The sequence below is a fragment of the Oncorhynchus nerka genome, linkage group LG17 (genome assembly GCF_034236695.1).
Source record: "Oncorhynchus nerka isolate Pitt River linkage group LG17, Oner_Uvic_2.0, whole genome shotgun sequence".
Lineage (NCBI taxonomy): Eukaryota > Metazoa > Chordata > Actinopteri > Salmoniformes > Salmonidae > Oncorhynchus > Oncorhynchus nerka.
In genome coordinates, this window is record NC_088412.1 from 6,235,735 (window position 1) to 6,246,558 (window position 10,824).

The window sequence follows — 10,824 nt, forward strand, 5'->3', positions numbered from 1 at the left end:
CTCTCTGTCTGTCCCTCTCTGTCTGTCCCTCTCTGTTCCATCCCTCTCTGTTCCATCCCTCTCTGTTCCATCCCTCTCTGTCTGTCCCTCTCTGTCTGTCCCTCTCTGTCTGTCCCTCTCTCTCTCTGTCTGTCCCTCTCTGTCTGTCCCTCTCTGTCTGTCCCTCTCTGTCTGTCCCTCTCTGTCTGTCCCTCTCTGTCTGTCCCTCTCTGTCTGTCCCTCTCTGTCTGTCCCTCTCTGTCTGTCCCTCTCTGTCCGTCCCTCTCTGTCTGTCCCTCTCTCTCTCTGTCTGTCCCTCTCTGTCTGTCCCTCTCTGTCTGTCCCTCTCTGTCTGTCCCTCTCTGTCTGTCCCTCTCTGTCTGTCCCTCTCTGTCTGTCCCTCTCTGTCTGTCCCTCTCTCTCTCTCTGTCTGTCCCTCTCTGTCTGTCCCTCTCTGTCTGTCTCTCTCTGTCTGTCCCTCTCTGTCTGTCCCTCTCTGTCTGTCCCTCTCTGTCTGTCCCTCTCTCTCTCTCTGTCTGTCCCTCTCTGTCTGTCCCTCTCTGTCTGTCCCTCTCTGTCTGTCCCTCTCTCTCTCTCTGTCTGTCCCTCTCTGTCTGTCCCTCTCTGTCTGTCCCTCTCTGTCTTGTCCCTCTCTGTCCGTCCCTCTCTGTCTGTCCCTCTCTGTCTGTCCCTCTCTCTCTCTCTGTCTGTCCCTCTCTGTCCGTCCCTCTCTGTCCGTCCCTCTCTGTCCGTCCCTCTCTGTCCGTCCCTCTCTGTCCGTCCCTCTCTGTCTGTCCCTCTCTGTCCGTCCCTCTCTGTCCCTCCCTCTCTGTCCCTCCCTCTCTGTCCCTCCCTCTCTGTTCTGTGTCCTCCCTGTCTGTTCCTCCCTCTCTGTTCCTCCCTCTCTGTTCCTCCTCTCTGTCTGTCCCTCTCTGTCTGTCCCTCTCTGTCTGTCCCTCTCTGTCTGTCCCTCTCTGTCTGTCCCTCTCTGTCCGTCCCTCTCTGTCCGTCCCTCTGTCTGTCCCTCTCTGTCCGTCCCTCTCTGTCCGTCCCTCTCTGTCTGTCCCTCTCTGTCTCCCTCTCTGTCCCTCCCTCTCTGTTCTCCCTCTCTGTCTGTCCCTCTCTGTCTCCCTCTCTGTTCCTCCCTCTCTGTCTGTCCCTCTCTGTTCTCCCTCTCTGTTCCTCCCTCTCTGTCTGTCCCTCTCTGTTCCTCCCTCTCTGTTCTGTCTCTGTCCGTCCCTCTCTGTCTGTCCCTCTCTGTTCCTGTCCTCTCTGTCCTCCCTCTCTGTCTGTCCCTCTCTGTCTGTCCCTCTCTGTTCCTCCCTCTCTGTCTGTCCCTCTGTCTGTCCCTCTCTCTCTCTGTCTGTCCCTCTCTGTCTGTCCCTCTCTGTCTGTCCCTCTCTGTCTGTCCCTCTCTGTCTGTCCCTCTCTGTCTGTCCCTCTCTGTCTGTCCCTCTCTGTCTGTCCCTCTCTGTCTGTCCCTCTCTGTCTGTCCCTCTCTGTCTGTCCCTCTCTGTCCCTCTCTCTGTCTGTCCCTCTCTGTCTGTCCTCTCTGTCTGTCCCTCTCTGTCCGTCCCTCTCTGTCTGTCCCTCTCTGTCCGTCCCTCTCTGTCTGTCTCTCTCTGTCTGTCCCTCTCTGTCTGTCTGTCTGTCCCTCTCTGTCTGTCTGTCTGTCCCTCTCTGTCTGTCTGTCTGTCCCTCTCTGTCTGTCTGTCCCTCTCTGTCTGTCTGTCCCTCTCTGTCTGTCTGTCCCTCTCTGTCTGTCTGTCCCTCTCTGTCTGTCTGTCCCTCTCTGTCTGTCTGTCCCTCTCTGTCTGTCCCTCTCTCTCTCTGTCTGTCCCTCTCTGTCTGTCCCTCTCTGTCTGTCCCTCTCTGTCTGTCCCTCTCTGTCTGTCCCTCTCTGTCTGTCCCTCTCTGTCTGTCCCTCTCTGTTCTGTCCCTCTCTGTTCCGTCCCTCTCTGTTCCATCCCTCTCTGTCTGTCCCTCTCTGTCTGTCCCTCTCTGTCTGTCCCTCTCCTCTCTGTCTGTCCCTCTCTGTCTGTCCCTCTCTGTCTATCCCTCTCTGTCCGTCCCTCTCTGTCTGTCCCTCTCTGTCTGTCCCTCTCTCTCTCTGTCTGTCCCTCTCTGTCCGTCCCTCTCTGTCTGTCCCTCTCTCTCTCTGTCTGTCCCTCTCTGTCTGTCCCTCTCTGTCTGTCCCTCTCTGTCTGTCCCTCTCTGTCTGTCCCTCTCTGTCTGTCCCTCTCTGTCCGTCCCTCTCTGTCTGTCCCGCTCTCTCTCTGTCCGTCCCTCTCTGTCTGTCTCTCTCTGTCTGTCCCTCTCTGTCTGTCCCTCTCTGTCTGTCCCTCTCTGTCTGTCCCTCTCTCTCTCTCTGTCTGTCCCTCTCTGTCTGTCCCTCTCTGTCTGTCCCTCTCTGTCTGTCCCTCTCTGTCTGTCCCTCTCTGTCTGTCCCTCTCTCTCTCTCTGTCTGTCCCTCTCTGTCTGTCCCTCTCTGTCTGTCCCTCTCTGTCTTGTCCCTCTCTGTCCGTCCCTCTCTGTCTGTCCCTCTCTGTCTGTCCCTCTCTGTCTGTCCCTCTCTCTCTCTCTGTCTGTCCCTCTCTGTCCGTCCCTCTCTGTCCGTCCCTCTCTGTCCGTCCCTCTCTGTCCGTCCCTCTCTGTCTGTCCCTCTCTGTCCGTCCCTCTCTGTCCGTCCCTCTCTGTCCGTCCCTCTCTGTCCCTCCCTCTCTGTTCCTCCCTCTCTGTTCCTCCCTCTCTGTTCCTCCCTCTCTGTTCCTCCCTCTCTGTCTGTCCCTCTCTGTCTGTCCCTCTCTGTCTGTCCCTCTCTGTCTGTCCCTCTCTGTCTGTCCCTCTCTGTCTGTCCCTCTCTGTCCGTCCCTCTCTGTCTGTCCCTCTCTGTCTGTCCCTCTCTGTCTGTCCCTCTCTGTCTGTCCCTCTCTGTCTGTCCCTCTGTCTGTCCCTCTCTGTCCCTCTCTGTCCGTCCCTCTCTGTCCTCCCTCTCTGTCCGTCCCTCTCTGTCTGTCCCTCTCTGTCCGTCCCTCTCTGTTCCTCCCTCTCTGTTCCTCCCTCTCTGTCTGTCCCTCTCTGTCTGTCCCTCTCTCTCTCTGTCTGTCCCTCTCTGTCTGTCCCTCTCTGTCTGTCCCTCTCTGTCTGTCCCTCTCTGTCTGTCCCTCTCTGTCTGTCCCTCTCTGTCTGTCCCTCTCTGTTCCTCCCTCTCTGTCCTCCTCTCTGTCTGTCCCTCTCTGTCTGTCCCTCTCTCTCTCTCTGTCTGTCCCTCTCTGTCTGTCCCTCTCTGTCTGTCCCTCTCTGTCTGTCCCTCTCTGTCTGTCCCTCTCTGTCTGTCCCTCTCTGTCTGTCCCTCTCTGTCTGTCCCTCTCTGTCTGTCCCTCTCTGTCCGTCCCTCTCTGTCTGTCTCTCTGTCCCTCCCTCTCTGTCTGTCCCTCTCTGTCTGTCCCTCTCTGTCTGTCTCTCTCTGTCTGTCCCTCTCTGTCTGTCTGTCTGTCCCTCTCTGTCTGTCTGTCTGTCCCTCTCTGTCTGTCTGTCCCTCTCTGTCTGTCTGTCCCTCTCTGTCTGTCTGTCCCTCTCTGTCTGTCTGTCCCTCTCTGTCTGTCTGTCCTCTCTGTCTGTCCCTCTCTGTCTGTCCCTCTCTCTCTGTCTGTCCCTCTCTGTCTGTCCCTCTCTGTCTGTCCCTCTCTGTCTGTCCCTCTCTGTCCGTCCCTCTCTGTCTGTCCCTCTCTGTCTGTCCCTCTCTGTCTGTCCCTCTCTGTCTGTCCCTCTCTGTCTGTCCCTCTCTGTCTGTCCCTCTCTGTCTGTCCCTCTCTGTCTGTCCCTCTCTGTCTGTCCCTCTCTGTCTGTCCCTCTCTGTCTGTCCCTCTCTGTCCGTCCCTCTCTCTGTCTGTCTCTCTCTGTCTGTCCCTCTCTGTCTGTCCCTCTCTGTCTGTCCCTCTCTGTCTGTCCCTCTCTGTCTGTCCCTCTCTGTCTGTCCCTCTCTGTCTGTCCCTCTCTGTCTGTCCCTCTCTGTCTGTCCCTCTCTGTCCGTCCCTCTCTGTCCGTCCCTCTCTCTCTGTCTGTCTCTCTCTGTCTGTCCCTCTCTGTCTGTCCCTCTCTGTCTGTCCCTCTCTGTCTGTCCCTGTCTCTCTGTCTTGTCCCTCTCTGTCCGTCCCTCTCTGTCTGTCGTCCCTCTCTGTCTGTCCCTCTCTCTCTCTCTCTGTCTGTCCCTCTCTGTCTGTCCCTCTCTGTCCGTCCCTCTCTGTCTGTCCCTCTCTGTCTGTCCCTCTCTGTCTGTCCCTCTCTGTCTGTCCCTCTCTCTGTCTGTCCCTCTCTGTCTGTCCCTCTCTGTCTGTCCCTCTCTGTCTGTCCCTCTCTGTCCTCCCTCTCTGTTCCTCCCTCTCTGTTCCTCCCTCTCTGTTCCTCCCTCTCTGTTCCTCCCTCTCTGTCTGTCCCTCTCTGTCTGTCCCTCTCTGTCTGTCCCTCTCTGTCTGTCCCTCTCTGTCTGTCTCTCTGTCTGTCCCTCTCTGTCTGTCCCTCTCTGTCTGTCCCTCTCTGTCTGTCCCTCTCTGTCTGTCCCTCTCTGTCTGTCCCTCTCTGTCTGTCCCTCTCTGTCTGTCCCTCTCTGTCTGTCCCTCTCTGTCCGTCCCTCTCTGTCCGTCCCTCTCTGTCTGTCCCTCTCTGTCCGTCCCTCTGTCCGTCCCTCTCTGTCTGTCTGTCTCTCTCTGTCTGTCCCTCTCTCTGTCTGTCTGTCCCTCTCTGTCTGTCTGTCTGTCCCTCTCTGTCTGTCTGTCTGTCCCTCTCTCTCTGTCTGTCTGTCCCTCTCTGTCTGTCCCCTCTCTGTCTGTCTGTCCCTCTCTGTCTGTCTGTCCCTCTCTGTCTGTCTGTCCCTCTCTGTCTGTCTGTCCCTCTCTGTCTGTCCTCCCTCTCTGTCTGTCCTCTCTGTCTGTCTGTCTGTCCCTCTCTGTCTGTCTGTCCCTCTCTGTCTGTCTGTCCCTCTGTCTGTCTGTCCCTCTCTGTCTGTCTGTCCCTCTCTGTCTGTCTGTCCCTCTCTGTCTGTCCCTCTCTGTCTGTCCCTCTCTGTCTGTCCCTCTCTGTCTGTCCCTCTGTCTGTCCCTCTCTCTCCTGTCCCTCTCTGTCCGTCCCTCTCTGTTCCTCCCTCTCTGTCTGTCCCTCTCTGTTCCTCCTCCTGTTCCTCCCTCTCTGTCTCCTCCCTCTCTCCGTCCCTCTCTGTCCGTCCCTCTCTGTCTGTCCCTCTCTGTCCGTCCCTCTCTGTCTGTCCCTCTCTGTTCCTCCCTCTCTGTCTGTCCCTCTCTGTCTGTCCCTCTGTCTGTCCCTCTCTGTCTGTCCCTCTCTGTTCCTCCCTCTCTGTCTGTCCCTCTCTGTCTGTCCCTCTCTGTTCCTCCCTCTCTGTCTGTCCCTCTCTGTCTGTCCCTCTCTGTCTGTCCCTCTCTGTCTGTCCCTCTCTGTCTGTCCCTCTCTGTTCCTCCCTCTCTGTTCCTCCCTCTCTGTTCCTCCTCCTGTCTGTTCCTCCCTCTCTGTCTGTCCCTCTCTGTCTGTCCCTCTCTGTCTGTCCCTCTCTGTCTGTCCCTCTCTGTTCCTCCCTCTCTGTCTGTCCCTCTCTGTCTGTCCCTCTCTGTTCCTCCCTCTCTGTTCCTCCCTCTCTGTTCCTCCCTCTCTGTCTGTCCCTCTCTGTTCCTCCCTCTCTGTCTGTCCCTTCTCTGTTCCTCCCTCTCTGTCTGTCCCTCTCTGTTCCTCCCTCTCTGTCTGTCCCTCTCTGTTCCTCCCCCTGTTCCTCTCTCTGTTCCTCCCTCTCTGTTCCTCCCTCTCTGTTCCTCCCTCTCTGTCCTCCCTCTCTGTCTGTCCCTCTCTGTCTGTCCCTCTCTGTCTGTCCCTCCTCTCTGTCCCTCTCTGTCTGTCTGTCCCTCTCTGTCTGTCCCTCTCTGTTCCTCCCTCTCTGTTCCTCCCTCTCTGTTCCTCCCTCTCTGTTCCTCCCTCTCTGTCTGTCCCTCTCTGTCTGTCCCTCTCTCTGTCCCTCTCTCCCTCCCTCTCTGTCTCTCCCTCTCTGTCTGTCCCTCTCTGTCTGTCCCTCTGTCTGTCCCTCTGTCTCTGTCCCTCTCTGTCCGTCCCTCTCTGTTCCTCCCTCTGTCTGTCCCTCTCTGTTCCTCCCTCTCTGTTCCTCCCTCTCTCTCCGTCCCTCTCTGTCCGTCCCTCTCTGTCCGTCCCTCTCTGTCTGTCCCTCTCTGTCTGTCCCTCTCTGTCCGTCCCTCTCTGTCTGTCCCTCTCTGTTCCTCCCTCTCTGTCTGTCCCTCTCTGTCTGTCCCTCTCTGTCTGTCCCTCTCTGTCTGTCCCTCTCTGTCTGTCCCTCTCTGTTCCTCCCTCTCTGTCTGTCCCTCTCTGTCTGTCCCTCTCTGTCTGTCCCTCTCTGTCTGTCCCTCTCTGTCTGTCCCTCTCTGTCTGTCCCTCTCTGTCCTCCCTCTCTGTCCTCCCTCTCTGTCTCCCTCTCTGTTCCTCCCTCTGTCCTCCCTCTCTGTTCCTCCCTCTCTGTCTGTCCCTCTCTGTCTGTCCCTCTCTGTCTGTCCCTCTCTGTCTGTCCCTCTCTCTGTCTGTCCCTCTCTGTTCCTCCCTCTCTGTTCCTCCCTCTCTGTTCCTCCCTCTCTGTCTGTCCCTCTCTGTTCCTCCCTCTCTGTCTGTCCCTCTCTGTTCCTCCCTCTCTGTCTGTCCCTCTCTGTTCCTCCCTCTCTGTCTGTCCCTCTCTGTTCCTCCCTCTCTGTCTGTCCCTCTCTGTCTGTCCCTCTCTGTTCCTCCCTCTCTGTTCCTCCCTCTCTGTTCCTCCCTCTCTGTTCCTCCCTCTCTGTTCCTCCCTCTCTGTTCCTCCCTCTCTGTCTGTCCCTCTCTGTCTGTCCCTCTCTGTCTGTCCCTCTCTGTCTGTCCCTCTCTGTCTGTCCCTCTCTGTCTGTCCCTCTCTGTCTCTGTCTGTTCCTCCCTCTCTGTCTGTCCCTCTCTCCTCTGTCCTCTCTGTCTGTCCCTCTCTGTCCTCCCTCTCTGTTCCTCCCTCTCTGTTCCTCCCTCTCTGTCTGTCCCTCTCTGTCTGTCCCTCTCTGTCTGTCCCTCTCTGTCTGTCCCTCTCTGTCTGTCTCTCTGTCTGTCTCTCTGTCTGTCCCTCTCTGTCTGTCCCTCTCTGTCCCTCCCTCTCTGTTCCTCTCTCTGTTCCTCCCTCTCTGTTCCTCCCTCTCTGTTCCTCCCTCTCTGTCTCCTCTCTGTCTGTCCCTCTCTGTCTGTCCCTCTCTGTCTGTCCCTCTCTGTCTGTCCCTCTCTGTTCCTCCCTCTCTGTTCCTCCCTCTCTGTTCCTCCCTCTCTGTTCCTCCCTCTCTGTTCCATCCCTCTCTGTTCCATCCCTCTCTGTTCCATCCCTCTCTGTTCCATCCCTCTCTGTTCCATCCCTCTCTGTCTGTCCCTCTCTGTCTGTCCCTCTCTGTCTGTCCCTCTCTGTCTGTCCCTCTCTGTCTGTCCCTCTCTGTCTGTCCCTCTCTCTCTCTCTGTCTGTCCCTCTCTCTCTCTGTCTGTCCCTCTCTCCTTCTGTCCCTCTCTCTCTGTCTGTCCCTCTCTCTCTCTGTCTGTCCCTCTCTCTCTCTCCCTCTCTCTCTGTCCCTCTCTCTCTCTGTCTGTCCCTCTCTGTCTCCAGAGGTATCGTCCCTCTCTCTCTCTCTGTCCTCTCTCTCTCTCTCTCTCTCTCTCTCCAGAGGTATCAGTCTCTCTCTCTCTCTCTCTCTCTCTCCAGAGTCTCTCTCTCTCTCTCTCTCTCTCTCTCCAGAGTTATCAGTCTCTCTCTCTCTCTCTCTCCAGAGTCTATCTCTCTGTCTCTCTCTCTCTCTCCAGAGGTATCTCTCTCTCTCTCTCTCTCTCTCTCTCTCTCTCTCTCTCTCTCTCTCTCTGTCTCTGTCTCTCTCTCTCTGTCTCTCTCTCTCTCTCTCTCCAGAGGTATCAGTCTCTCTCTCTCTCTCTCTCTCTCCAGAGGTCTCAGTCTCTCTCTCTCTCTCTCTCTCCAGAGGTATCTGTCTCTCTCTCTCTCTCTCTCCAGAGGTATCAGTCTCTCTCTCTCTCTCTCTCTCTCAGAGGTATCAGTCTCTCTCTCTCTCTCTCTCTCCAGAGGTATCAGTCTCTCTCTCTCTCTCTCTCCTCCAGAGGTATCAGTCTCTCTCTCTCTCTCTCTCTCTCTCCAGAGGTATCAGTCTCTCTCTCTCTCTCTCTCTCCAGAGGTATCAGTCTCTCTCTCTCTCTCTCCCAGAGTCAGTCTCTCTCTCTCTCTCTCTCTCCAGAGGTATCAGTCTCTCTCTCTCTCTCTCTCCAGAGGTATCAGTCTCTCTCTCTCTCTCTCCAGAGTTATCAGTCTCTCTCTCTCTCTCTCTCCAGAGGTATCAGTCTCTCTCTCTCTCTCTCTCCAGAGGTATCAGTCTCTCTCCAGTATCAGTGTATCTTCAGACTTACCCAGCATCGTTGTCCGTCCTCTTCAGTACTTTGGAGATGTGAGTAAGACTGTGTCTGAACTGAGAGAGAAACTAGAAGACTTCCTTAAAGGAGAATGGACCAAGATCTCCACTACAGGTGTGTTGAAAACAATAAGAACATCAACTTTAGACCATTGAAAGTTCCCTACTAGTCATATACATGTGGAATATGGTCTGATGATAACATTCCCTCTCTCTGTCAATGTGTTTGTGTGTCTGTAGTGAATATAGTGGATGTTGTACTGCCTCCAGAGCCCAAGACCAGAGAACAGTTGTTACAATGTGAGTCTCTTTATTGTGAAGTAACTAACAGTCTCTTTTTACTGACACTCCTAACAATCCCTCTAGAAATATATAGCAATAGTAGATCTAATCAAAGACTGGGTATCTATCTGACTCCTCATATTTCTCTGATTTGATCTCTGCTGGGCTCTAATCAAAGACAGGGTAGATACAGTATCTGACTTAACTTATTGTTCTGACTCCCCTCATTGGTCTCTGCTCTTCTCCCAGATTCCTGTCAGCTCACACTGGACCCAAACACAGCACACACACACCTCTCTCTGTCTGAAGGGAACAGAAAGGTGACACGTACAGACCAAGTCCAACCATATCCTGACCATCCAGACAGATTCACCAACTACTACCAGGTTCTGTGTAGAGAGGGTCTGTCTGGACGCTGTTACTGGGAGGTGGAGAGGACTGGTGGTGTTGTTACAGCAGTCTCATATAAAGACATCAGCAGAACAGATAGAGGTAATGATGGTGTATTTGGAAACAATAACAAGTCCTGGAGTTTAAATTGCTCTAGTGATGGTTATTGGTTCAGACACAATAATGTTGTGACTAAAGTATCAGGCCCTCAGTCCTCCAGAGTAGGAGTGTACCTGGATCACAAGGCAGGTACTCTGTCCTTCTACAGTGTCTCTGACACAATGACCCTCCTCCACAGAGTCCAGACCACATTCACTCAGCCCCTCTATCCTGGGTTTGGTCTCTCTGGTTCTGCTGAGCTGGTTAAACTGTAAACTGATTAGTTATTCATTAAAATTCAATCCAATGTTTTAATCTTGTCCATTTCCATGAATCATGATGTCTGGTGTTGATGTATATTGGTTGTCATTCAGAACCATTGATATGTTTTCTCAGTTGGTTCTCTGTCTCTATGTAATTCTCCTCAGTATCATTGATCAGCTTGTTGGCTCGGTCCTAATTGATGTGTTCTCTGTCACCTGGAGCTGCATGGAAAATGGTCCAGGAACTAAAGGACAATTCAGGACTAGTCAGCCCACTACAAGCTGGTATCACTTACTTTCTACTAAACTATATGGTCTGGTTTCCCAGACACAGATGAATCCTAGTCCTGGACTAAACAGTATGTTCAATGTAGATGTCCAGGAAACCGTCCCTAAATGTGTCATCTTTCATCCTCCCATACTGCTCAGTCCAGCAACATTAAACCTGTCCAGCAGGTGGTGCTGTTGACCAAACAATAAAACCAGCAGATATCTTGACTTGCCACTCAGTATATCAGTAATGTTCAGAATAGTACTTTAATATCATTGGAGATTGATGGTCTTTTTAATCCACTATCCAGAGTCAGGAACAGATGAAGTTAGGTCTGCTACTGTTCAGTGATTAAATAGGATTTATGGTGATGGGAAATAATAAAAAACACTCAACTTCATCTCGTAATAGTTTTCCTTTGTTATTTATTCCAAGGTGTGTCTTTAACTTGTAAATGTATTGTGTGGAGGTGAGCTAGTGGTGTGGCTGATAGAATAGAATGAAAAGGGAGGAGGGGAGGAAGAGGGGAGGAGTGAAGGGCTGTTGAAGAAACCAGATGAGGAAGAGGAAGATGTTCAGGGGAATTACTGTCTCTGTTCCAAATGGTTCCCTATTCCCTACGTAGTGCACTACGGTGCTTCTGACCAGGTCTAAAGTAGTGTTCTACGTAGGGAATAGGGTGTAGATTTATTACAATATCATGCTTTAGTGTTTGGCACAAAAATATATTAGATCTCCACCCCCCCACTTCCTGTCTGTCATCCCCCAGTTCTGTTAAGACTTCCTCTCATTGAACTGGGCCTCATTCTAAATGGTCACTTTGTATTGATAGTCCATACTGGTCTTTACTATGGTTCTACATACAGTACCTGTATTGATAGTCCATACTGGTCTTTACTATGGTTCTACATACAGTACCTGTATTGATAGTCCATACTGGTCTTTACTATGGTTCTACATACAGTATCTGTATTGATAGTCCATACTGGTCTTTACTATGGTTCTACATACAGTACCTGTATTGATAGTACATACAGGTCTTTACTATGGTTCTACATACAGTACCTGT

General features: G+C 53.3%; 1 protein-coding gene across 1 annotated transcript in view; it reads left to right on the forward strand.

The window, feature by feature from the left end:
- The window catches only part of LOC135561387 (tripartite motif-containing protein 16-like protein), a 17,297-nt gene extending 7,134 nt beyond the window's left edge, over positions 1-10,163 (forward strand). Inside the window, exons 4-6 of the mRNA XM_065002884.1 lie at positions 8,406-8,565; positions 8,691-8,750; positions 8,982-10,163. Coding sequence (XP_064858956.1) covers positions 8,406-8,565; positions 8,691-8,750; positions 8,982-9,496 — 735 coding nt within the window. The 3' untranslated portion in view covers positions 9,497-10,163. The remainder of the gene's footprint in view (positions 1-8,405; positions 8,566-8,690; positions 8,751-8,981) is intronic.
- Positions 10,164-10,824: the final 661 nt, after the last annotated feature.